General features: G+C 44.3%; 1 protein-coding gene across 1 annotated transcript in view; it reads right to left on the reverse strand.

Moving 5' to 3' along the window:
- Positions 1 to 474: 474 nt before the first annotated feature.
- LOC115619110 (transcription factor RFX3-like) overlaps positions 475 to 26,936 on the reverse strand; it is a 165,545-nt gene continuing 139,083 nt past the window's right edge. The window contains exons 12-17 of the mRNA XM_030511155.1: positions 8,163 to 8,260; positions 7,693 to 7,842; positions 5,818 to 6,026; positions 4,675 to 4,828; positions 1,544 to 1,586; positions 475 to 716 (exon numbers count right to left, since the gene is read on the reverse strand). Coding sequence (XP_030367015.1) covers positions 475 to 716; positions 1,544 to 1,586; positions 4,675 to 4,828; positions 5,818 to 6,026; positions 7,693 to 7,842; positions 8,163 to 8,260 — 896 coding nt within the window. The remainder of the gene's footprint in view (positions 717 to 1,543; positions 1,587 to 4,674; positions 4,829 to 5,817; positions 6,027 to 7,692; positions 7,843 to 8,162; positions 8,261 to 26,936) is intronic.

Genomic DNA, 26,936 nt, shown 5'->3' on the forward strand with positions numbered 1-26,936 from the left:
TCAATGAAAAGCACCTTTTATAACAAATTTGATGCATCTGCTGTCAAATGAGTATGCCTCCAGTATAAGTCAAAGTATTTATTTTAATATTTCACAGAAGTGCACCTAATTAAAAACCTATGTATATGAAATCATTATGACAAATAATTAACATTAAAATATTTTTAAATTATGAAAAAAAGATATTTTAATTTTAAGAGGACAAAAGCATTAACATTAAAAGCTTTGCAAAAATCTTCATTGACACTCAAAACTAGGAAAACTCAATATCGAGTAACCAATGCAAAATTATTTTGCTTAGAAATTTGTTTTAAACATCTGGCAAAATGCATATACCCATTTCATTTCAGAACTCCAATAAAAGGTAATGTTCAGCACAGCTAAAATTTGATAAGTCAACTTTCAGACCTATTCCCCTCCCCCTTTTAAGTCCAGCATCAACAGTGCTAATGTAATTGGGTGGGCACTTCAATATTACACTGCAGTATATGTATTTCCAGTAGCGCTGCACTGTCTGATAGTCTGAGAATTTGTAACAATGTGCTCATTATGAAGCGGGTTCAGGAGGCTCTGCTCTACTCCACTCTCAAGCATTGGCTGCTGCATGCAGCCCACCTGAAATGCCTGGTTTAGTTCTGTTTTCTCCCTCTTGGCTTGTGGCTCTCCATTTTCATTCAGCTCTTCTTCTATTTCACTTTCAACTTCACTGCCATCATCTGCACAAAAAAACCCAAAAAAACCAAAAAAACCCAAAAAAAAAAACCAACAAAGCAAAACCAAAACAAACAAGAAAAAAATAGCACAAAAGGAAAAATCTAAACACAAATGTCTTCATTTTGCAAATAACATGAAATATGAAAACACAGGGAAGTGTAGCAACCTGATAAAATAGAAACTGAAAGATCAACATTTTATTGGGAAAAGTCAATAAATACTACAGATAAATAGGATAACGAACCCTCTCTAATGTTATCCCATTTTACTGATAAGGAAAGTGAAATGAAGAGGGGTTGACTTGCTCCAAATCATACAACCAGTGTAAGAATGGAGAACAAACCAAGCCTTCAATCTGCAAAGAGGACAAAAACTCATTTCTTACTATATCCTTTAGTAACAATTAGTAAGCTATTTGGCAAGTGCTTGAATACAATTTTGCCATCTTCACTTCTCAAACTCCTAATTCACTACAAATGTCAATATATGTACATGCTCATCATATCTTTCTTTTTCCAACTGTCCATGCCCTTCAACTCTCTCACCAGGATATACAGCTAAATTCTGGGTGAAATTTTGAAATTTTCTTGTGTAAACAATAAACATTTTAAAAAAGGTTTCCTATTAAGAACCTAGAGTATTTAGTCATTATTATATACTATGTATCATGTATAGCATATTGTACCCATATAATAGTAATATACACATAAATTATGATACAGATTTAGATTCTGCTTTACTATATTTTCAAAAAATAAGAACTTGTTTTGCTCCAAGAGACACATTAGTTCTATATAAAACTGTACATTTGAGAGATTTGACTGCTTACCTTTATCCATATTTCCAGGGGATATAGAATTTAAATCACCAAACTGCAAAATAAACAATAAAAAGTGTGGACACAGTCCTACACAAACACGACCTTAGATTATCTATGATGAAGCCAGTACTATGCTCCAATGGTTTGTGGCTAGTATGAAAGTACATGCATGTGACTGCAGTCACAACCATAGTATACCATTTCATTTTCCATCCCATCATATTCCTGTTCATATTAAGGAAATTAACATTAAAATAAAAAATCCTCAGCAATTAAAACCATGGAATATAAACTTGAACATATGATTTTGCTTTTTTGGGTGACTTATGTCAAGGTCTTTGTTGCTTTGAGTGAGATATTTCTTATGTAGAATGCTGGAAAATATGACTAGTGTCCATTTTTAAACTGCAATATTTTAATCAAAAGCTCCTTTAAAAGTTCCTCTGAGAAGGTGTCTCACTAAAGGCAGTTATAGTGTAGCAAAACTATATGTAAAGTAAATAAGCAGCACCACTGAAAGTAGGGTTTATGGTCATTACAGCACATTCTAGTTTACTTACACAAATAACAAAGTGAAAAATTGCTCACAAGTAAATGCAACCTTCCTTTCTCCCTTTCCTTGTCTGAGTCATCTACCCTTCTTTTCAATGAGAAGCAGCAGAGCATAATTTGATGAGCGAATCTCAAATGAAAGGAGTACAATATTTAGATAAATATATTTCTAACCATACTTGATTCAGTCCTTTTCAGAAATACAGAAAGATAAAACCTCAGTGAACACTAAACCAGCATAAGCAGCAGCAGCCCTATCCTTCCAGGTTCCCTCACACATACTCCCTCCTCGCCTCCCCATACCCATCCTTTCGCCTTAAGTGTTCACATGGCGATGCAAAGAACCACATGACAGAACTGACCCAAGGAAAAACCCCACCATTTTAATGGGGTTATTTTGCACAGGATGAATTCTCTGATCCAGTTAACCACAGGACTGCCTGAGTACTTGTGCCAGCATCAATGTCCAAAGCTAAGGGGATGAGAGAGGAGAAGACAGAGTGCTTTTCTCAGCTGCAAAGCCAGTTTATACTGGCTTCAAGCGTTTGTCAAACTAGCCTTAGTCTTTCCTATTATATTTCAACCACAGTCAGTAAATGCAGAGAAATACAAGAAGCCGTAGATTTAATGAATATTTACATCATCTTCCCTGTTATCCTCTCACCTCTCAAAGCTTTAGATGACATAATTTCTCTCTAAGATCATATCCATCTTAAATTTATCAAAACATTATAGGAAGTCCCACAGTACACCAAAAACATTACATTTAACCTATACCGTGTCTGTCAAGAAAACAAGATCATAGCGATACTACATTTTTGCAATACTTTGCTATAAATGTAATGGCAGAGTTTAATCAAATATCTAATCAGAAACAGTCATTTATTTTTTCTAAAGCATGCCATATCAATCAAACTACAAATTAAGTCAAGACTCCCCATCTCTATGAAAAAGCACATAGAATCGTATGTTCACATCTATCCATTTTCTACCACTTAAAAAGTACTGTTCCTTGATGATAACTCCTAAGATAATGTGAATTCTTAAGCGACCCACACAAAATTAACGGTTAGGTGAGCTACTGTAAAAAAGAGGTCTGACGTAAGCTTCAGTTTGCAAATACGATGGACATATATAAGACACAGTGGTTCTGAATTGAGACTTTTGCTCTGTTTATTTTAAATGAAATACATTGAAATATAAGCATGAAAATATGCAATGTCCAATCCTGCAAGTACTTCTGTGCTACTTTCATTTCATGCATGTTGTCGGTTGGCCCTGGTTAACAGCCAAGCACTCATCCAGCCATTTGCTTACTTCCCTACCCCCTGTCCAGAGGGATGGCGGAGAAAATAGGAAGAACTGGAGTGAGAAAGCTCGTGGATGAAGATAAAGACGGGGAGATCACTTACCAATTACTGTCAAAGGCAAGAAAACACAGGGAATTTAATTTATTGCCAATTAAAATAAATATCCAATTGCTGATTTGAGTAGTGGGAAGCGAAAAAGAACAAAACATTTAAACACTTCAGGAAAACATCTTTCTTCCCCCTTTCCCAGGCTCGACTTCACTCCAAGCACCTCTCTTCCCCCTATGTTACTGTTGCAAGTTACACTCAATCCCTTCAGTGAGGCCTTGTGGTCAGTACATAGTGTTTTTTCGCTGCTGCTCCTTCCTTCTCACACTTTTCCTCTGGTTCTCTACAGGCTGCAGTTCCTTTGGGAATATCCCTCTGCTCTGGAGGTTCTCCACAGGCTGCAGGGAATATCTGCTCCACCATGGATCATCTCCTACTGCTCTGACCTTGATGTTCCCTCTGCTGTTTCTCACTCTCTTTTTATTCCCTCCTCCTGTGCCTGTCTGGTGTTTTCTGCCCTTTCTTAAATATATTTTCACAGAGGTATCTGAAAGTTTGCTGATTGGATCAGCTTTGGCCTGTGGTGGGTCCATTGCCAAGCCGGCTAGAACTGGCTGTGTCTGGCACAGGGCAATCCCATACCTCTTCTCAGAGAGGCCACCCCTGCAGCCCCTGCCCTGTCCCCACCTCCCCCCGCCCCCCAGCCTTGCCACGTACAAGCAATACATGTGAACAGTGCCATTGAAGCAAAACTAACTTCTTCATGTGAACCAGCCTTCTGAAGTCAGTGGGACTACCCATTTGTCTAAATATTTGTATTGGAATTTCAAGTATGTGTAAATATGAGTAAGCAAATCCCCGAAAGCAAGTTTTGTATGATTCTGTTCCTTTTTTATTTTCATTTAAAATATTTAGTTTTCCAGAACTCAAAAAAGGTTTCTACCCAGCAGGTTGATCTGCTTTTTTTTTTTTTTTTTTTTTGAGCAATCTCGTTTGCAGAGAATCAGTGTTAGAAGCAATTGTGGTTTTAGTACTCTGAAAAGCAATCAGCCAAGGAAACATGGATTAAGGTATATAACCCAAATTTGAAGATGTCAATGTATTTGCAACTCAATCTGCAACAGTTATATTACAAAATATCCCATAGCTCCATGTAAATGTTAAAAACGTAGATGCATATCCAAATTGATCACTGAATTCACCAATCCATTGTCTTGCATATTATCTTACCTCTCCCATAACTGCGATAGGTGTCTCTCCTGTTGCCTGAGCAACACGATGTTCTACTAAGTAAAACATGTACTCATCATAAAGCAAGCGGATCAGATGAAAAGAGCCAAAGCTAGCAGCACTGCGTAAGGTTAAATCTCGAATCACCATTGAGCTATTTAAATATGGAGGAAAAAAAAAAATCAGAATTCTTTATTAATTTATTCATATGGAATATGCACTTCAAGAATAATATTTTTTAAAGTAATGCTATCCACAAACAGCGGATTTATTGTGTCTTCAGAAAGAAATGTCCGGGGAAGACAATTATTTTCTGAAAGCATGGTTGGAGACCACATTACACAACTAGAAGCTAAATTTTCAAAAAGACAGGAAGGGTTCTGTTTTGATATATGCACAATTACCAATATGTGAGTGCATGTAAAAACTGACCTTAGTGAAAGGAAGTTCTTTGTTAAAATTTTAAATAATAAAATTGTATTAATATTATTTAATTTTAAATGAAGCAGTCTTTCAAAATATTGTGTCTGTTGTGCTCACATTCCTAGTCCAAAGTTTTTAATCGATATGATTTTTAAACTTGTAAATTTAAATAAGTTTGTGTACACCTTCTAATAGAAAAATGCAGATTGTGGATGAAAACTCTGTCCCAGCTGAAACCAGGACAGTATGATATCCTCAGAAAGTAGATGCTACAATGTACCATTTTGAAAAAAAACCCTAGCTTTACTATGATAACTGATACAGTAGCAGATGACATGGACTATCGCTTTATGTTCTTTTTGCACATTAAACATATTTTTTCCCTATGTAATACAAATAGAAGCCATGATAATTTAATAAATAGTATTAAGAACATTGGCTTTACAACTGTATAGCTATTCAATCCAAAATGTTTCATAGCATGCTTCCAAATCAGGAATCAAATCTACAATCAAATCAAATCTACGAGGATCATTTCATCCTCTGCTGAGTTGTACATAGCCCTGTGTTTAACGTTGACAACACTAATCTTTTTTGGGGGGGAGGCTCTTAATTTCTTGGAAACTATTGTCTGATATTAATTTTGTCAACATTATTGCAGCATACAGTTCAGCAACTAATAAAATAGCTAAAATAATTTAGAAGACTATTAAGAACTACCTGTAGAAAGACCATTTTAAAAGAAATTGCCGTGCTGCTTTAGGAAAGCTGGGTCTTCCTTCATACGGTTTCAATGCTTGCATCATTACATTATCAAGCCAGGCAGCCCACTGCTCCAGAGTGCTCTGCTGCTGAAGAGTCACCTTGAAATCTGTTTCTAGTCTTTGAACCATATTGTCATCACACTGACACACCCAGGAAGCCTGTTCCTGTTACAACACATGGCAAACATGAAAGCAAACCACAAAATGTAAATTATTCTTAAAGACTGAACATTTAAATGAAAAGGATGAAATACACTTATTAGGCAAACTAATGAGTATTTTTATTTTCATGTCTCTCTTAATTTTGTTGGAAGAAAATGAGAGTAAGGAACCCAAAGTATAAAAATGGGCATCAAATAAAGTATACGCACACAAAAATACAATGGGAAAAAGCACAAATACATTGCAATGTTCCATATTAATTTTCATGAAAGAATTTTCAACTTCTTTTGTAATTTTTCTAGTAAAAATTTTCAGGAATTGACATGCTTGGGACTACAGGAACAAGGAATGGAAAGGGCAGTCAAATGGAAGTTGAGAGAATAAGAAATAAAGAGTAATCAAGAAACCAAAGTACCATGGTTCCTATTTATTTGAAGGAGTTAAGACCAAGTACAATTTCTGCGATATTTTTTAATCACCTCACTTAAAAAGAGCTTTGTTTTCTATGCAAAAAGTTATTGTTTTGTTTATCCATAGACTGCAATATATTACACATTGCTCAATGAGTAATATAAATAGCACATAATTGGACAAACACAGTCCATGTACAATAATCAGCAATTCACACTATTAACATTAAATGTGATTATATTTTAAAGTTTAAATAAGACCAATAGGACACTTCTGTTAAATGGAACTTAGAGAAAACCAATATCGGCTTAATATAGGCCATATTCTTAAACTTCAGCTATCACACGCCAAGTTAACATCTCAACATTTATAGACCCTATATCTTACCACAGAACAATATTTAATATACCATATATTTGTCACATACTAATCTTAGGTAATTTACACACCATTATGCTATATAACTATATCTGTGTTAAATTTTATTTATTCAAAGGTCTTTGACAACAAGCAAAAAGAATTTAACTGTTGCTAGTGAACTTCTGAACTTCTGTTAAGATAAAATGTGTTAAAATGTTTGTTCATGAAAGAAGACAAATGTATGACTACCAGTAATCTGGGCCATGTCAGTTAGTTGAGCAACAGGAGGAAAAAAATGTTGTTTCTTCTAAGGAGAAGAAAGAGGTAAAAGGGAAACCTTTTTCTAAACCTAATGAAAAAATAATAAATTGATGTTTTACAGATAACTGGAAACTAGTTCTAACCAGTTACTTAGGAAAGTCTGGAAATGTAAACACAAACAATTAAGGAAAGTATTAATACCAATGGTATTATCTGTGAAATAAAAATAAATGTAATGAAGCAATCTATACTAGAAATAGTGCTGTATGATCAATTTTTTTTAGGGAAGATCAGAAGCTATGCTATTATCCAAGATTTCATCTTCAGGCATTATTCATGCTGTTCATTCTAAGAACACGTGTACTCTACACTTTCATCTTCATTAAATAAAAATTGGCAGAATGCATGATCTGAAAGATAAGCCTTCAGAGAAAAAGGAAATACATAATGGTTCAGAGGTTTTATTTTCCTTACAGCCAAAGTGCAAGCTCAAAAGTTTCAACTGAATCACTGCATATATAAAAATCAGCAAAATGTTCCCGCTTTCTTGGTGGAATAATAAAAACTAACAACAAAAATCAAAGTTTTTGAGGGAAACAATTTTTTTTTAAAGTCTGTTTTTTAAAGCCACAGGTACCTGTACATTGGCAAAATCAACACGGTTGAGATCACTGAGCATCTGGTTGATCTGAGAAGTGTTTTGAAGCACAGCCCGAGCTGCCTGAGCCAGGTGATTAAGAGATGTGTATCTTCTCAAAGTCTGGGCAAAGGCACTTACAGCAGCAACCTATGAAGAAATCCATTTATCCTAACACATTGTATTATCAGCAGGTCTTCTATTTAATCTATTTTAATTTTAAAATTAATGTATTAATTTATGAGCCCTCAGATATTGCAATTCACGTATAATGGAACAAGTACAGTTTTTCCTGTTGATTTTTTTTTTTTTGGCAAGCAAAGTTATTTCTAATCCCATGCTTCATGTTTGAAGTTCAACCTAAATATGACATTTAGCATAAAAGTTAAAATGCTGCTACTTTTAGATCTTAAATGACACCTAGTGTACAATTACATAAAGTGAAGAAAACTGCAGTAAACTTTGTTTACCTTGGTTTGTATCATTCTCTGTGGAATATTGTTCATGGCAGTGGAAAGCCAACCCTCAAGGCTTTTTGCAAAATTGCGAATGGCTTGAGTCAAGGCACCTAAATGTTAAAGAATAAAAATAAAATTAAAAAGATGGCAAGGTACGTCTCTTGAAACCTTTTGCATCCTCAGTATCTAAATATTCTACACCAAGATCTACTGCATTTATTGGCTAAGAGATGTATCCAGTCTAGGTTTGGATCCCTCTCAATACACAAAGGATGTTTGTTGATACACAGAAGCAAGTCCAGTAGAGGGCCACTGACATGGTTGGGGGCTGGAGCAAATACCTTATGAGGAGAGGCTGAGGGAACTAGGTGTGTTCAGCCTGAAAAAGAGAAAGTTTAGGGGAGAACTAATAGAAGCCTTTCAATATCTGCAAGGTTTCACAAAGACAGAGTCAGACTCTTCACAACGATGCACAGCAGGAAGGTAATAGACACCGGGTATGAACTTAAAAAAGAGAGGTCCTAACTTGATAAATTATTTTCACCTTGAGGACAGTTAAGCAGTGCCAACTCATGGCCCGTATGTCTCTCTTGTACTGGGGAACCCAGAACCGGACACAGGACTCTAGGTGCACAGTACACAAATGACGCTGAATAAAGGGGAAGGGTTACCTACCTGGACCTACTGGCAATACTTTTCCTAATGCAGCCCTGGATAGCATTAGCCCTCTGTGGCAAGGGCACACTGCTGGCTCATGTTAAACTTGGTGTCTACCAGGACCCCCAGGTCCTTTTCTGTAAAGCTGTTTTCCAGCTGGCTGCCCCCTCTGGCATGTATCGGTGCATGGGACTGTTCCTCCCCAGGGGCATGGCTTGGCACTCCTCCTTGTTGACGTACATGAGGATCCTGTCAGCCCATTTCTCCATCTTGTCAAGGTCCCTCTGGATGGCAGCGCAACCCTGTGATGTATTGGCCACTCTTCACAGTTTTGTGTCATCAGCCAACTTGCTGAGGATACACTCTGCCCCATCATCCAGATCACTAATGAAGACATTGAACAGTATTGGATCCAGTATTGACCCCTGGGGTACACCGCTATTTACTGGCCTCCAACTAGACTTTGTGCCACTATGGCCATGGGATCTTCTTTGAGGATGGAGGACTGCTAGGGAGAGACAGGATCCACATGACCTAGTGGGGCACAAACAGCTTTGCCAACAGGCTGGACAACCTGGTAAGGAGAGCTTTATGCTAGGAATGATGGGGAAGTGACGAACAACAGTCAAGTGAGAAAGTCATAGACCAAATGGGCAAGCAAAGGATGTGGGATAAGCAGGAGGGTCCTTGTAATCAACAAAACTTCAAGCACATGCATAGGAAGTGTCAGGAGATCAGCATTATGGTAAAGCTTCCATGCCCTTTTGGAGAAAATGGTACGATTGGGTGCCTCTTTGAAGTGCCTGCACACCTATGCACACAACTTGGGGAAAACCAAGAGGAATTAGACATCTGTGAGCATTTGCAGGGCTACGATCTCAGGGATCAGAGAGATATTGTGGGATGTCTCATACAACTGGAGTGCTGCAATGGATGGATACGGAATCTTTATGGAAAACAAGACAAGAAGATGCTCTATATGAAAGAGGACCTGGAATGCATGGAGCTTTGCCTAGGGAAGGATGAGGGTCCGGGTTAGATGACATACCAACGTGGGTGATGGTGTGAGTATCTGATACAGACTGGCTGATCAGGAAGAAGTAGATGAAGTCTCGTAGTGGGTTGGCCTTGGCTGGCTGACAGGTGCCCGACAAACTACTCTATCACTCCCCCTTCTCAACAGAACAGGGGAGAAAAATGTGATGAAAAGCTCATGGGTTGAGATAAGGACAAGGAGATCATTCAGCAATTACTGTCACAGGCAAAACAGACTTGGCTTGGGGAAAATAATTTAATGTATTGCCAATTAAACAGACTAGGATAATGAGGAATAGGAACAAATCTGAAAACACTCTCCCCCCCCTCCCCCCCCCGCTTCTTCCCAGGCTCAAGTTCACTCCCAACTCTTCTACCTCTTCCCTCTGAGTGGTGCAGGGGGATGAGGAATGGGGGTTGCAGTCAGTTCATCACATGTTGTCTTTGCCTCTCCTTCCTCCTCAAGCTCTTCCCCTGCTCCAGTATGGGGCCCCACCCACGTGAGACAGTCCTCCACAAACTTCTCCAACGTGGGTCCTTCCCACAGGCTTTACTTCTTCACGAACTGCTCCAGCATGGGTCCCTTCCACAGGGTGCAGTCCTTCAGAACAGACTGCTCCAGTGTGGGTCTCCCCACTGGGTCACAGGTCCTGCCAGAAAACCTGCTCCAGCGTGGGCTCCTCTCCACGGGGCCACTGTTCCTGCCAGGAGCCTACTCTATCATGAGCTCTCCATAGGCTGCAGCTTCCTTCAGGGCACACCCACCTGCTCCACATGGTGGAGCGGCTCCATGGGCTGCAGGGTGAGAATGTTGGCTATTTAGAACATGGGGCTCCATTTGGCAGGCCAGGTCTACTGGAGGCTGGTGGAGCTGGTCTGACAAAGAAGGGGAAGAGCTGTTTTGGTAGGAGGCTTGCCAGGCTGGTCAAGAAAGCTTTAAACTAGATGTGTTGGGGGAGGGGAGCATTGATCCATCCCAACACTCCCAGTCAGTTGCCAGCACCTGTAACAAGTGCTTGGAGCGATGCAGAGATGTTTCAGCTGCCCCAGCCACTGAGTCGGCTTCATTTGGAGCTCGGCTAAGGTGCCTCTATACAAACGCCTGTAGTATGGGGAACAAGCAAGAGGAATTAGAGATGTGTGAAAGGCTATGGGAATATGATGTCATTGGTATCACAGAAACATGGTGGGATGGCTCCTATGACTGGAGTGTCGGAATGGAAGGTTACAGGCTGTTTAGAAAAGACAGGCCAGGCAGATGGGGAGGGGGCGTTGCTATCTATGTCAGTGATAGGCTAGAGAGTATGGAACTCTGTCTGGGGATGGGTGATGAGGTAACAGAGTGTTTGTGGGTCAGGATCAAAGGGAAAACAGCAATGGGGGACATTATGGTGGGGATCTGTTACAGGCCGCCTGATCAAGAGGACTCTGTGGATGAAGCGCTCTACAGACAGATAGGAGCAGCCTCACGCTCACAGGCCCTTGTCCTCATGGGGGACTTCAACCATCCTGACATCTGTTGGAGGGATGGTATGGCCAGGCACAAGCAATCCAGGAGGTTCCTTGATTGTGTGGAAGACAACTTCCTCTTTCAAGCAATAGAGGAGCCGACAAGGAGAGGTGCCATGCTTGACCTTGTGCTCACCAACAGGGAGGGACTGGTTGGAAATGTGACACTCCAGGGCAGCCTTGGCTGTACTGATCACGAGATGGTAGAGTTCGAGATCCTCAGGACAGTGAGAAGAGCATGCAGCAAGCTCACTGCCCTGGACTTCAAGAAAGCAGACTTTGGCCTCTTCAGGAACCTCCTTAGTAAGGTTCCATGGGATATAGTCCTAGAGGGCAGGGGGGCCCAAGACTGCTGGTCGATATTCAAGGATCACCTGCTACATGCTCAGGAGTGTTGCATCCCGACAAGAAAAAAGTGCAGCAGGAGGGCCAGGAGATGTCCATGGATGGACAAGGAGCTGCTGAGGAAACTTAGAGGGGAAAAAAGAAGCTTATAGAAGGTGGAAGCGAGGACAGGCAGCCTGGGAAGAATATAGGAGCATTGCCCGAGAAGCTAGGGACCAGGTTAGGAAAGCTAAGGCCCAGCTAGAATTAAGTTTGGCAAGGGATGTAAAAGATAACAGGAAAGGATTCTATAGATACATAGCAAATAAAAGACAGACTAGGGACAATATGGGCCCTCTCCGGAAGCTATCGGGAGAACTGGCTACCATGGATTTGGAGAAGGCTGAGGTTCTTAATGACTTCTTTGCCTCAGTCTTCACTAGCAAATGCTCTGACCACACCACGAAAGTCTTGGAAAGCTAATGCAGGGACTGTGAAAATGAAGACCGTAGGCCCACTGTAGGAGAGGATCAGGTTCGAGACCATCTTAAGAACCTGAAAGTGCACAAGTCCATGGGACCTGATGAAATCCATCCGGGGGTCCTGAAGGAGCTGGCGAATGAAGTTGCTAAACCACTATCCATCATATTCCAAAAATCCTGGCAGTCAGGTGAAGTTCCTGATGACTGGAAGAAGGGTAATATAACCCCCATTTTCAAGAAGGGGAAGGTGGAAGACCCGGGAAACTACAGACCAGTCAGTCTCACCTCCGTGCCTGGCAAAATCTTGGAACAGTTTCTCCTGGAAAACATGCTAAGGCACCTGAAAAACAACAAGGTGGTTGGTGACAGCCAACATGGTTTCACTAAGGGGAAATCCTGCCTGACCAATTTGGTGGCCTTCTATGATGGAGCCACGGAACTGATAGACAGGGGCAGAGCAGTTGACGTCATCTACCTGGACTTGTGCAAAGCATTCGACACTGTCCCACACAACATCCTTGTCTCTAAATTGGAGAGACATCAATTTGATAGATGGACCACTCGGTGGATAAAGAACTGGCTCGATGGCCACACGCAAAGAGTTGTGGTCAACGGCTCAATGTCCAGTTGGAAACCTGTAACGAGTGGTGTCCCTCAGGGATCGGTGTTGGGACCGGTCCTGTTCAACATCTTTGTCGGCGACATGGACAGTGGGATTGAGTGCGCCCTCAGCCACTTTGCCGACGACACCAAGCTGTGTGGTTCAGTTGAGACGCTGGAGGGAAGGGATGCCATCCAGAGGGACCTTGACACGCTTGTGAGGTGGGCCAATGCCAACCTTATGAAGTTTAACCAAGCCAAGTGTAAGGTCCTACTCCTGGGTGGGGGCAATCCCAGTATTCACAGCTACAGGTTGGGTGGAGAAGAGATTCAGAGCAGCCCTGCAGAGAAGGACTTGGGGGTGTTGGTTGATGAGAAGCTTAACATGAGCCAGCAGTGTGCGCTTGCAGCCCAGAAAGCCAACCGTATCCTGGGCTGCATCAAAAGAAGCGTGACCAGCAGGTCGAAGGAGGTGATCCTGCCCCTCTACTCTGCTCTCGTGAGACCTCACTTGGAGTACTGTGTACAGTTCTGGTGTCCTCAACATAAAAAGGACATGGAGCTGTTGGAGTGAGTCTAGAGGAGGGCCACGAGGATGATAAGGGGGCTGGAGCACCTCCCTTATGAAGACAGGCTGAGAGAGTTGGGGCTGTTCAGCCTGGAGAAGAGAAGGCTGCGTGGAGACCTCATAGCAGCCTTCCAGTATCTGAAGGGGGTCTATAAGGCTGCTGGGGAGGGACTCTTCCTTAGGGACTGTAGTGGTAGGACAAGGGGTAATGGGTTCAAACTTAAACAGGGGAAGTTTAAATTACATATAAGGAAGAAGTTCTTTACTGTGAGGGAGGTGAAGCACTGGAATGGGTTGCCCAGGGAGGTTGTGGATGCTCCATCCCTGGTGGTGTTCAAGGCCAGGTTGGACAGAGCCTTGGACCACATGGTTTAGTGCGAGGTGTCCCTGCCCATGGCAGGGGTGTTGGAACTAGATGATCTTAAGGTCCTTTCCAACCCTTACTATTCTATGATTCTTTGATTCTATGATTCTATGTGCTTCACCATGGTCTTCACCATGGCCTGCAGGGGATTCTCTGCTCCAGCACCTGGAGCACATCCTCCCCCTCCTTCTTCCGTGACCTTGGTGCCGGCATAGTTATCGCTCTCATATATTCTCACGCTTCTCTCACAGCTGCTGTTTTGCAGCCGTTATTATCCTTTCCTAAATATGTTATCACAGAGGCGCTACCAATGTCTCCGGTTGACTCAGACTTTGGCCAGCGGCAGGTCCATCTCGGAGCCGGCTGAAACTGGCTCTTTCCGACATGGGGGCAGCTTCTGGTATCTTCTCATAGAAGCCATCCCTGCACCTCCCACCTCTACCAAGACCTTGCCATGTAAAGGTCTTCTTCAGGCAACTGGAATAAGCCTCATGTTCACAGGCTCTGATTCTCATGAAAGACTTGAACAACCCCAATATCTGCTAGAGGGACAACAAAGCAGAGCACAAACAACCCAGGAGGGCAGTTAAGCAGTGCAACTGGTTGCCCAGAGAGGTTTGTGTAGTTTCTGTCCTTAGATGTTTTCAAGACCCAACTGGGTAAAGCCCTGAGCAAACTGTCTGAATTCAGCGTCGACCACGCTTTGAGCAGGAGGTTGGACTTGAGACCTCCTGAGGTCCCTTCCAACCTGAATTATTCTTGGATTCTATGTTATGTAACAATTATTTAGTTTCTGATTTAACAGACCTGACCACCTAGGACCCTTTCAAGAAACTTATGATCAGCAGTGAAAATTCATTTTGGCATTCCTCCAGGTACATCAGTAATCTCCTGAAAACTTCCATCATGAATTTTCCACCTTCAATGTAAATGCTTTTGCTTTTAAAGAGCAAAACCCTGCAGGGAATGGCAATTATTGCAATCCCGCAGTTTCCTCAAGTAAGCTCAAAGTACCCTGAACCATTGCCAGCATGCTGTTTATTTTAGTTCTGAAGAACAAAATGCAATGATGTGCAGTGTTCAATAAGCAGTATATAAGAATGTGTTTAACTAACAGAAGGTAGGATTGCTCTCTGTGCTGTGAAATCTTGGTGGTGGAGAATGAATGCTGCTACAGTAATGAAGGAAGAAAAAACTAGAAAAGGGAAATCATATTATCTTTAAGTGTGTTGGTTTTTGTTGGTTTTTTTTTTTTACCCCACTACATCTAAGAAGAAGCAGTCCAAGTAAAGACTGGCTTTTGTTTATGACGCAAAACACCATGTTTGGTAGAGTTAACGGTTAACGGTTAATGGAAGTCACCTAATATGAGAAATGCCATTTTTCAACTTGAATAATTGATGAATCCTGTAATTAAGAACTTCCGCTAGCAAAGTTAGCCAATTTGCTTAAAAAGAAAGAAATATTTTATTTTTTGCAGCATCCTTTTCTTCAAATTTGTAGTGATACCTAGTTTATGTAACTGCCCCCTAATGTGGATGCTCATCTGAAAATTGATTTGGATTTCTAAAACTTCTGTATTAGCTCCGTGGAACAGGCTTTTTTGTCTCTTTTTTTTTTTTTTAAGTGAGGTTTCCAGGCAAAGAATGAATGCTCTTTTGCACTGTCAACCATCTAACCCACTTATGCTTTTACATAAACATTTTTTGTATGCACTAACTAAGCATTCACTCATGTTAATTTTTTACCTGCAGAATAAGAAAAAGTCAAAGGAGTACTGTAAATAATGTGTCAACAATATTTAGTCTTTTGAAGAAAATATTATTTTTTTTCTAAAGAAATAATATTCCCTCTTTCTAGCTAAACGCTGTATTATTAGTGGACAGTGATGCATCAAATTTGAGGTCACAAATTTCTAATGAGCTCTGAAAATGATACATTAAATTAAAAAAATTTGCTGTCCTCTGTCCTGTAAATAGTGGTTAACACACCCAGCCGTTACCAAAAGCCTAAGCACCTACACGCTCCAAACATTCTTCAAGTTCATCTGACTATCACCAAAATTGCCAAAAACCTCTTCCAGAGACTCTTAAGAACAATCTGGTGAGAAACAAAAGGCCTAAGTTCATTCTGATAGTTTATAAAGTGTTACTAAACACACGTGAAATGATGTAGCAAAAACAGTTACAGGAAGAACATTTATTTTTGTATAAGCATTCAGAAAGCTTGGGTTCTCATCTGAAATCTCTCTCCTACACAAATCTCGCAAACAACAGGATTTTGCAGTCTTTCCAGTACTTGTAATTTTTGAAATACAATGTGAAAAAATACGTTGAATGTAACTTCTCTGCCTGGATTAGGAACTCCCAAACAAGTTTGTTACTGTCTATCCTGTCACTTGTGAGGAGGTAAAAAGGCCATTCTCAGGGGAAAGGATCTCTTGCCAGTAATACACAGTGGCTCTGGTTTTTTGCTAGAATCATTAGATAATAATGAACTTTGCTCCCAACTCAGGTATAGAGTGTTTGACTTATTTTTAAACAAAGAAATTTGGCTTTTTCCTACACAGTAGTTTGTCATTTTGTGGGCACTAAAAAGTTTTCACAAAAATTTCAACTGACCAAATTTTACTTAGAGTTTGTTTTTTCAGAAAGTTTTTCCTCACTGCGTATTTCTTTGACCTGGGTTCAGCTGTAGCAGTCATTTTTTTCCTTCTTAGTAGCTGGTGCAGTGCTGTGTTTTCGACTTTAGTCTGAGAACGACGCTGATAACACACCACTGTTTTTAGTTGTTGCTAAGTATTGCTTACTCTGATCAAGGACTTTTCAGTCTCTCATGCTCTGCCAGTGAGGAGGGGCAGAAGAAGCCGGGAGGAAGCAAAGACAGGACACCTGACCCAAACTAGCCAAAGGGGTATTCCATACCACAGCACGTCATGCCCAGTGTATAAACTGGGGGGAGATACCCGGAAGGCCCAGATCGCTGCTCGGGTCGGGCTGGGTATCAGTCGGCAGGTGGTGAGCAATTGTATTGTGCATCACTTGTGTTTATTGTTTTTCTTTTCCTTTTCCCCTTTTAGTTTTATATTCTCTCCCCTTGTTATTTCCCTTATCATTATTATTATTGGTGGTGGTAGTAGTATTTTTGTATTATACCTTAGTCACTGGACTGTTCTTATCTCAGTCTGTGGGATTTACATTCTTTTGATTCTCCTCCCCATCCCTCCGGGAGCAGGGGGGAAGAAGGGGGGGAGTGAGCAAGCAGCTGCGTGGTTCTGAGTTACTGGCTGGGCTTAAACCACGACATTCTTTTATGGAAGTTACATCACCGAGTAGGTTTTGGGGATATCCCCCCCCCCCCCCCCCCCCCAATACTGAAAATCAGGAGAAGAAAAATGATGAAACTCATAAAAATAGACTGATCAGTTTATATCCTTACTAAATTAAACACATTTTCTCTTTTTTCTTGGCCAGTTGCTGTTGGTACCTTTCTGATTATCCAGAAAAAAAGAAACCTAGAAACCTGCCTATGATGGGGTATTTCTACAAAGCAGTACTTGCAGATATTTTCCTGAGTTGCTTCTTACAGCATAGCTAACAGATGCAGCACTTTGCTTACATGTGGGCCAGAAACTTTGCAGAGAACAGCATCCATGTCCCGAGCAATGGTGTTAATCTGCTCCAGCCATGGGAGCAACTATCCCTATAATGTCCAGACCAAACTCCCAAGGGAGGATGTAGCTCTCAGAGCACAGTGAGTGCCTGGGGTCTCTTGCTGAGGCTGGGGCAGAGGGATACAGTTTCCTTGCCTGCCGAAGGTGTGCAGTGGTACAGGATCCGTGCGCAGGATCCGTGTGCAGGAGGTGCAGGAAGAGGTCAGCAGACTGCGCAGTATCAGAGATGGTGAGAAAGAGATCAACCGGATCTTTTTCAAGACCCTGCAGCCTGAACTCTCACCTGTATTGAAGGAGGATCAGGTGGTCTGTGCTTATTGGGCTAGGAAACGGCGAAGGCTGGAACCTCATGACTTCTGGCAAAAGGAAGAAGGCTCCTGCTCCACGTGCATATCTCCAACTAAAGAACAGGTTCAGTACCCTCGCAGCAGATGAGGGTCTGGGAACTCTGTCCAATGAAGCATCTGAGCTAGCTAAGCCTGAGCCATGCAGCAGCACCAGAAGGAAGTGGCAAGTGATAATAGCGGGAGGGGATGCTGTAGGGGTGGGGCTGACCTGACCTGCTGTGTTGGGAGGTTCACTGCTTGCTGGGGGTTGGATCCAGGATGCTGTGGAGATACCTCCGAGGTTTGTCCGACACTCAGATTTTTACTCCTTGCAAATCTTCACATGGGCACTAACATCCTTGTCTCTAAATTGGAGAGACATCAATTTGATAGATGGACCACTCAGTGGATAAAGAACTGGCTCGATGGCCGCAGGCAGAGAGTTGTGGTCAACGGCTCGATGTCCAGTTGGAAAACTGTAACGAGTGGTGTCCCTCAGGGATCGGTGTTGGGACCGGTCCTGTTCAACATCTTTGTCAGCGACATGGACAGTGGGATTGAGTGCGCCCTCAGCAAGTTTGCCGACGACACCAAGCTGTGTGGTTCGGTTGAGACACTGGAGGGAAGGGATGCCATCCAGAGGGACCTTGACACGCTTGTGAGGTGGGCCAATGCCAACCTTATGAAGTTTAACCAAGCCAAGTGTAAGGTCCTACACCTGGGTGGGGGCAATCCCAGTATTCACAGCTACAGGTTGGGTGGAGAAGAGATTCAGAGCAGCCCTCCAGAGAAGGACTTGGGGGTGTTGGTTGATGAGAAACTGAACATGAGCCGGCAGTGTGCGCTCACAGCCCAGAAAGCCAACCGTATCCTGGGCTGCATCAAAAGAAGCGTGACCAGCAGGTCGAATGGGGTGATCCTGCCCCTCTACTCTGCTCTTGTGAGACCTCGCTTGGAGTACTGTGTACAGTTCTGGTGTCCTCAACATAAAAAGGACATGGAGCTGTTGGAGCAAGTCCAGAGGAGGGCCACGAGGATGATCAGGGGGCTGGAGCACCTCCCGTACGAAGACAGGCTGAGAGAGTTGGGGCTGTTCAGCCTGGAGAAGAGAAGGCTGTGTGGAGACCTCATAGCAGCCTTCCAGTACCTGAAGGGGGCCTATAAGGATGCTGGGGAGGGACTCTTCGTTAGGGACTGTAGTGGTAGGACCGGGGTAATGGCTTCAAACTTAAACAGGGGAAGTTTAGGTTAGATATAAGGAAGAAGTTCTTTACTGTGAGGGTGGTGAGGCACTGGAATGGGTTGCCCAAGGAAGTTGTGAATGCTCCATCCCTGGCAGTGTTCAAGGCCAGGTTGGACAGAGCCTTGGGCGACATGGTTTAGTGTGAGGTGTCCCTGCCCATGGCAGGGGTGTTGGAACTAGATGATCTTAAGGTCCTTTCCAACCCTAACGATTCTATGATTCTATGATTCTATACTGCCAGAGGAGACCTGGAGCATACCAAGTGCGACTACATGCATCTGGAGGCAATAGCTGAGGGCATGGGGGCCCAGGTAGTGTTCTCTTTGATCTTTCCAGTGAGAAGCAAGGGCTTGAGGAGGAATGGAAGGATCCTGTGGGTCAACAGTTGGTTGCCCAGCTGGCAATGACAATCGGTCTTTGTATTTTATGACCATGAGGACCCTCCTTTAAGGACTGTACTTTTTAGAAAGGACAGGTCAGAGAGGCGAGGTAGCGAAGTTGCTCTTTATGTGAGAGAGCAACTGGAATGTATCAAGCTCTACCCAGGGACAGACAAACGAGTTGAGAGTTTATGGCTGAGAATTAAGGGACAGGCCAATATGGGGGACACTGTTGTGGGTGTTTACTATAGGCCACCTGATCAGAAGGAGGAAGTTGATGAGGCTTTCTATGGGCAGCTGGAAATAGCCTCGTGGTCACAGGCCCTGGTTCTCCTGGGGGACTTCAACCACCCTGATATTTGTTGGAGGGATAACATGGCCCAGCACACACAGTCCAGGAAGTTCCTGCAGATCATTGAAGATTACTTTTTGATGCAAGTGCTGGAGGAGTCAACAAGGAGAGGTGTGTTGCTGGACCTCGTACTAACAAAACAGGAGGGACTGGTTGAAGACGTAAAGGTTGGGGGCAGCTGGGGCTGAAGCGATCACGAGATGGTGGAACTCAGGATCCTGCGTGGGGGAAAGCACAACAGTAAGCAGGACTAGAACCCTAAACTTCCGGAGAGCTAACTTCAGCCTCTTCAAACACCTACTTAGAGGAATCACGTTGGATAGGGCTCTAGAAGAGAAGGGTGTCCAAGAGAGCCAGTCAATATTTAAGCACCACTTCCTCCAAGCCCAAGACCAGTGTATCCCCATGATGAAGAAATCAGGCAAAGGGGGCAGGAGACCTGCATGGATGAGCAGGGAGCTCCTAGTAAATCTTAAACTCAAGAAAGAAATTTATGGGATGTGGCAAGAGGGACAGGCCAAGTGGGAGGACTATAGGAATATCATCAGGGTATGCAGGGATGCGACAAGGAAGGCCAAGGCCCACCTGGAATTGAGTCTGGCAAAGGACATCAAGGACAACAAGAAAGGCTACTACAAGTATATTGGCAGCAAAAGGAAGATAAGGGAAAATGTGGGGCCACTGCTGAATCAGATGGGTGTCCTGGTAAGGGAAGACACAGAGAAGGAGGAACTACTGAATGCCTTCTTTGCCTCAGTCTTTACTGATGAGGACGGCTCTCAGGAGTCCCAGACCTTGGAGGTAAGAGAAGGCGGCCAGAGAAAGGAAGACTTCCCCCTGGTCATAGAGGGCTGGGTTAGGATAGGCTAGACAGACTTAACACCCACAAATCCATGGGCCCTGATGGGATGCACCCACAGGTGCTGAGGGAGCTGGCAGATGTTGTTGCCCTGCCACTCTCCATCATCTTTGAAAAATCATAGAGAATGGGAGAGGTGCCCGATGACTGGAGGAAGGCCAATGTTACTCCGATGTACAAAAAGGGCAAGAAGGAGGACCCGGGAAAGTGCTGGCCAGTCAGCCTCATCCCTGGAAAGGTGATGGAACAGGTCATTCTGGAGGTCATCACCAAGCATGTAGAAGAGAAGAAGGTCATCAGGAGGAGTCAGCATGGATTCACGAAGGGGAAATCATGCTTGCCCAATGTGATAGCCTTCTATGATGACATGGCAAGATGGGTCGACGAGGGGAGAGCAGTGGATGTAATCTACCTCAACTTCAGCAAGGCTTTTGACACTGTCTCCAATAACATCCTCGTAGGTAAACTTAGGAAATGTGGGTTAGATGAGTGGACAGTGAAGTGAGGTGGATTAACAAGTGGCTGAATGGCAGAGTTCAGAGGGTCGTGATGAGCAGAGTAGAATCCAGTTGGAGGTCTGTAGTCAGTGTCGTTCCCCAGGGATCAATACTGGGTCCGGTCTTATTCAACTTGTTTATCGGTGACCTGGATGAAGGGCTAGAGTGTACCCTCAGCAAGTTTGCTGATGATATGAAGCTGGGGGGAGTGGCTGATACACCTGAAGGCTGTGCTCCCATTCAGCAGGACCTTGATAGGCTGGAGAATTGGGCAGAGACAAACCTAATGAGGTTCAACAAGGGCAAGTGTAGGGTACTGCACTTGGGGAGGAAGAACCCCAAGTACCAGTACAGGTTGCGGGCTGACCTGCTAGAGAGCAGTTCAGCTGAGAAGGACCTGGGAATATTGGTAGATGATAAGTTGACTATAAGCCTGCAGTGTGCCCTTGAGGCCAGGAGGGCCAAGAGTATCCTGGGGTGCATCAGGAGGAGTGTGGCCAGCAGGTTGAGGGAGGTGATCCTCCCCCTCTACTCGACCCTGGTGAGGCCACATCTGGAGTAGTGTGTCCAGTTCTGGGCTCCTCAGTACGAGAAAGACAAGGAGCTACTGGAGAGGGTCCAGCGGAGGGCCACAAGGATGATCAGGGGTCTGGAGTCTCTCTCTTATGAGGAGAGATGGCAGGAGCTGGGCCTGTTTAGCCTAGAGGAGAGGAGACTGAGAGGAGATCTCATTAATGCATATAAATATCTCAAAGGCGGGTGCCAGGAGGATGGTACCAGACTCTTTCCAGTGGTGCCCAGCAACAGGACGAGGAGCAATGGCCATAAACTAAAACACAAGAAGTTTCACCTCAACGTGAGGAAGAACTTCTTTACATTGAGGGTGTCAGAGCACTGGAACAGGCTGCCCAGGTGGGTTGTGGAGTCTCCATCTCTGGAGACATTTGGAACCCGCCTGGACACGTTCCTGTGTAACCTGCTCTAGGTGGCCCTTTCTTGGCAGGGGGGTTGGACTAGATGATATCCAAAGGCCCCTTCCAGCCCTAACAATTCTGTGATTCTGTGATTCAAGACTGCTAGAGAAATGGAATCAAGTGGGGAAACCCATCTTTTCCAACAGGCTGGCCAACCTGGTGAGGGGAACTTTAAACTTCAAATGACAGGGGAGGGAGATGACGACCCACAATCAAGCGAGGGAGTGGTGAAATGGGTTGGCAAGCAAAGGGTGCAGGGTGTTATGGAAAAGAGAGAGCTTGTAATCAGCAAAACAGGGCTGAAGGGGAGACGCTCTGCTGGACGCAGTTCTTACAAACAAGGAAGCTTTTCTTACAATTCTTACAAATTGGTTGGTGATGTGAAGGTTAGGGGGCAGCCTGGGCTGCGTTGACTGTGAGATGGTAGAGTTGATGATACTGGGAGGAGGGAACAAGGCAAATGGCAGGATCACAACTCCAGACTTCAGGAGAGCAGACTTTGGCCTGTGCAGGGACCTGCTTGTAAGAATCCCATGGGAGATAGTCCTGGAGAGCAGAGGGGGTCTAGGAGACCTGTTTGATATATCAGCAGTCACCTCCTCCAAGTTCAAGAATGGTCCGTCACAATGAGCAGGAAAGAAAGCAAAGGTCTGCACAGACGAACAAGGAGCTCCTGACTAAACTTGAACATACAGGAGGTGGAAAAAGGGGCAAGTGACCCAGGAGGAATGCAGAGACACTGTCCAAGTGTGCAGAGATGGGGTTAGGAAAGCCAAAGCCCACCTGGAGTTGAAACTGGCAAGGGATGTGAAGGGCAACATTAAGGGTTTCTCCAGGTACGTCAGCAGCAAAATGAAGACCAGAGAAAATGTGGGCCTGCTGCTGAACGGGGCAGGGAACCTGATGACATAGGACATGGGAAAGGCCGAGGTACTGAGTGCCTTCTGCACCTGAGTCTTTACTGGTAAGGATTGCCTTCAGGAATCCCAGGCCTCTGAGACCAGAGGGAAAGTCTGCAGCAAGGAATAATTCTCCTCAATAGAGGAGGACCCAGTTAGGGAAACATTTGAACAAATCGGAGCTGCACAAGTGCGTGGGACCTGATGGGATGCACCCATGAATGCTTAGGGAGCTGGCTGATGTCATCGCGAGGCCACTCTCAGTTATCTTTGAACAGTCATGGTGATCAGGGAAGGTTTCCAAGGACTGGAAGAAAGCAATCTTCAAGAAAGGCAAGAAGGAGGATCTGGGGAACTACAGGCTGGTCAGCCTCACCTGTATTCCCAGAAAGATGATGGAGAAAAGAATCCTGGAAGCCATTTCCAAAGAAGGTTCTTGGTAGGAATCGGCATGGATTTAGGAATGGGAAATCATGCCTCACCAATACGATAAGCCTTCTACAATGAGTCAACTAGCTTGGTGGATGAGGGGAGAGCAGCGGATGCTGTTTATCTTGACTTTAGCAAGGCTTTCAACACTGTCTCCCATAACATCCTCATAGACAAGCTGACAAAGTACAGATTTAGATAAGTGGGCAGTGAGGTGGGCTGTCTGAACTGCCAGGACCAGATGGTTGTGATCAGAAGCATAAAGTCTAGATGGAGGCCAGCCTCTAGTGGTTTTCCCTGGGGTTGATCCTTGGGCCAATACTGTTTAACAACTTCATTAATGACCTGGAAAATGTGGCAGAGTGCACCCTCAGCAAATTTGCAGATGATACAGAATTGGGAGGAGTGGTTGATAGACCAGACGGCTGGTGGGCCATTCAGAGGGACCTTGACAGGATGGAGAAATGGGCAGACAGGAACCTCATGCAGTCCAACAAAGGGAAATGCCAAGTCCTGCCCCTGGGGAGGAATAACATGATGCACCAGTACAGGCTAGGGGCTGACTGGCTGGAAAGCAGCTTTGCAGAGAAGAACATGGGGGTCCTGGTGGACAACGAGCTGAACGTTAGCCAGTAACGTGCCCTTGCAGCAAAGGACGCCAATGGTATCCCGAGCTGCATTAGGAACAGTGTTGACAGAAGGTTGAGAGAGGTGATCCTTTCTCTCTACTCAGCGCTGGTGAGGCCACACCTGGAGTACTGTGTCCAGTTCTGGTCTCCTCGGTACAAGAAAGACATGGACATACTGTAGCAAGTTCAGCAAAGAGCCACTGCAGTGATGAAGGGATCAGAGCATCTCCCATAGGAGGAGACACTGAAGAGAGCTGGGATAGAATCTGTCCTGGGTTCAGCTATAGCAGTCATTTTTCTCCTGCTTAGTAGCTGGTGCAGTGCTGTGTTTTTTAACTTTCAGCCTGGGAACAACGCTGATAACACCGATGTTTTTAGTTGTTGCTAAGTAATGTTTATTCCAACCAAGGACTTTCTCAGTCTCATGCTTTGCCAGGGAGGAGGGGAAGCCGGGAGGAAGCAGAGACAGGACACCTGACCCAAACTGGCCAAAGGGGTATTCCATACCACAGCACGTCATGCCCAGTATATAAACCGGGGGGAGTTACCCGGAAGGCCCAGATCACTGCTCGGGTCGGGCTGGGTATCGGTCGGCGTGTGGTGAGCAATTGTATCCTCTCCCCTTGTTATTTCACTAATCGTTATTATCATTGGTGGTAGCAGTAGTGGTTTTGTATTATACCTTAGTTGCGGGACTGCTCTTATCTCAACCCGTGGGAGTTACATTCTTCCCATTCTCCTCCCCATCCCTCCGGGAGCAGGGGGAGGAAGAAGGGGGGGGGGAGTGAGCGAGCGGCTGTGTGGTTCTGAGTTACCGGCTGGGCTCAAACCACGACAGTTCTTTTTGGCGCCCAACGTGGGGCTCGAAAGGTTGAGATAACGACAGATCTGACCAGAGTGTGTTTAATCATATTTGTGATAAGCATTCATTGTTACTACTCGTCACAATGGTGATTATTTGGCTCTCAGACTTGTTGCGCTTGATCTCAGAGTTTCAGCATGTTGTACCTTACTTACAGCCACTATTTGCTGTTTTAGTGTTTATCGGCTGGGTGGCCTGGGCTAAGGTTCTTGTTTCACTGTACTTCATGGTAATGACTTGTAATACAATAGACTCATTGATCATGAAACTGGTCTGGTTTGTGCTTCCAGCGTGGCCATCACCTCTATACATTGGGAGGTATATAATGAAATATTTTCGCAATTGCATATCTTTTTTTTTCTCCTCGGGGGGTAAACTTACGAAGGAAGCATTCTCTTTCACCCCCCACTCCCCCACCAGCCTATTTGCAACAGCAGTTGAGAGTTCTGAAGGTTTTAGATGGCCTTTGAGTACCCTTGAAACCTGCCTGCTGATTGTGCTGGGGATCAGCATGTTGGCAAACATACGGAGTGTGTTTTACCCACGGCCATCCCGTCGTAGGAACATCCTATTTCGTTTAATCTCAAAAATTCAGCAGTATCAGGTTCGAATCTGGTCTAGGGTTAGACGACGATATAGGAGGACCACCAGGAGATTTTCCCTGAGGCTGGACAGTTATGAGTGGCAGGGTGCGTGGGATAGTATGGGCAAGTACCTAGGCCAGTGGGCCTCTCCAGTGCTTTGGAACTTCACCACTGAACAAGTGCAACATCCGGAAAAACTAGTAAAACACTTAAACGAGGTGTGCTGTCGTCCTGGTTATACCAGAGAGGGACAAATCTTGGCAACGTGCTGGGGCTTGGCCTATGCCTACAGAGCCCTGCTCAACACTATCCAGCACCTTCAAAGGGGAAAAAATGTCTCTGGATCTGATGGCAAAGCAACAGACAACGCAGCTATGCCAACTACAAGCACAGCAGCTACTCAGACCCTGACCACAACAGTCAACACAGCTACTCCAAGTACAGCAGCTACATCAACCCCAGTGACAAGCACAACAGCTACTCAAACCCTGACCCCAACAGACAACGCAACTACTCCAACTTCAAATACAGCAGTTACACCAACCCCAGTGACAAGCACAATAGCTACTCAAACCCCGACAGCAACAGACAATATAGCTACTCCCAAGCACAACAGCTGCACCAACCCCAGCAATAGACATTGCAACCACTCCAATCCTAGTGGCAGACACTGCAGCCACTCCAACCACAGTGACAAACACTGCAGCTAAACCAAATGGCCAGTTTGTGACAATGTCTGTTGCCCCTGTAAGCAAAAGCAGACAAGAGGCACAAAGAGCAACCCGCGAAGCGAAGAAAGATGAAGACCCAATGCCATTACTACATGCAACAGCATCTGAACAAGAGTTACTACTACGTGGGTCAGAGGAAGAGGAAGAAGAAGAAGAGGTCACTTCTCGACCCCGGACCTCAACCGAACTGCGGAATATGCGAAAAGATTTCACCCGTCTTCCAGGGCAGCACATTGTCACCTGGTTGCTCCGGTGCTGGGACAATGGGGCCGACGGTCACAAACTAGAAGGTAGGGAAGCCAAGCAGCTGGGATCACTTGCTAAGGAAGGAGGAATTGACAAAGCAATTGCAAGAGAGAAGCGAGCCCTCAGTCTTTGGAGGCGGCTCCTGGCAGCTGTGAAGGAAAGGTTTCCCTACAAAGACGATATTACGAATCGGTCAGCCAACTGGACCACGATAGAGAAAGGCATCCAGTCCCTGAGGGAATCAGCCATTATAGAGATGATCTATCGTAGGCCGGATTCCAGGAACACATCCGTAGATCCAGATGAAGTCGAATGTACACGACCCATGTGGCGGAAACTTACACGGAGTGCGCCATCATCATATGCCCACACATTGGCATCAATGACCTGGAATGACGGAATATCACCAACAGTGGATTGCCTGATTCGTCAACTCCAAGAGTTCGAAGACAATCTCACCCCTTCCATCATTTCAGCTGTGGAAAAACTGTCCCAGGAGTTCAAACAATTGAGAGACGATTTATCCGATCTATGCAGCTCCCCACGCGTACCAACCTATGTCT

The sequence above is a fragment of the Strigops habroptila genome, chromosome W (genome assembly GCF_004027225.2).
Source record: "Strigops habroptila isolate Jane chromosome W, bStrHab1.2.pri, whole genome shotgun sequence".
In the NCBI taxonomy this organism is placed as follows: Eukaryota; Metazoa; Chordata; class Aves; order Psittaciformes; family Psittacidae; genus Strigops; species Strigops habroptila.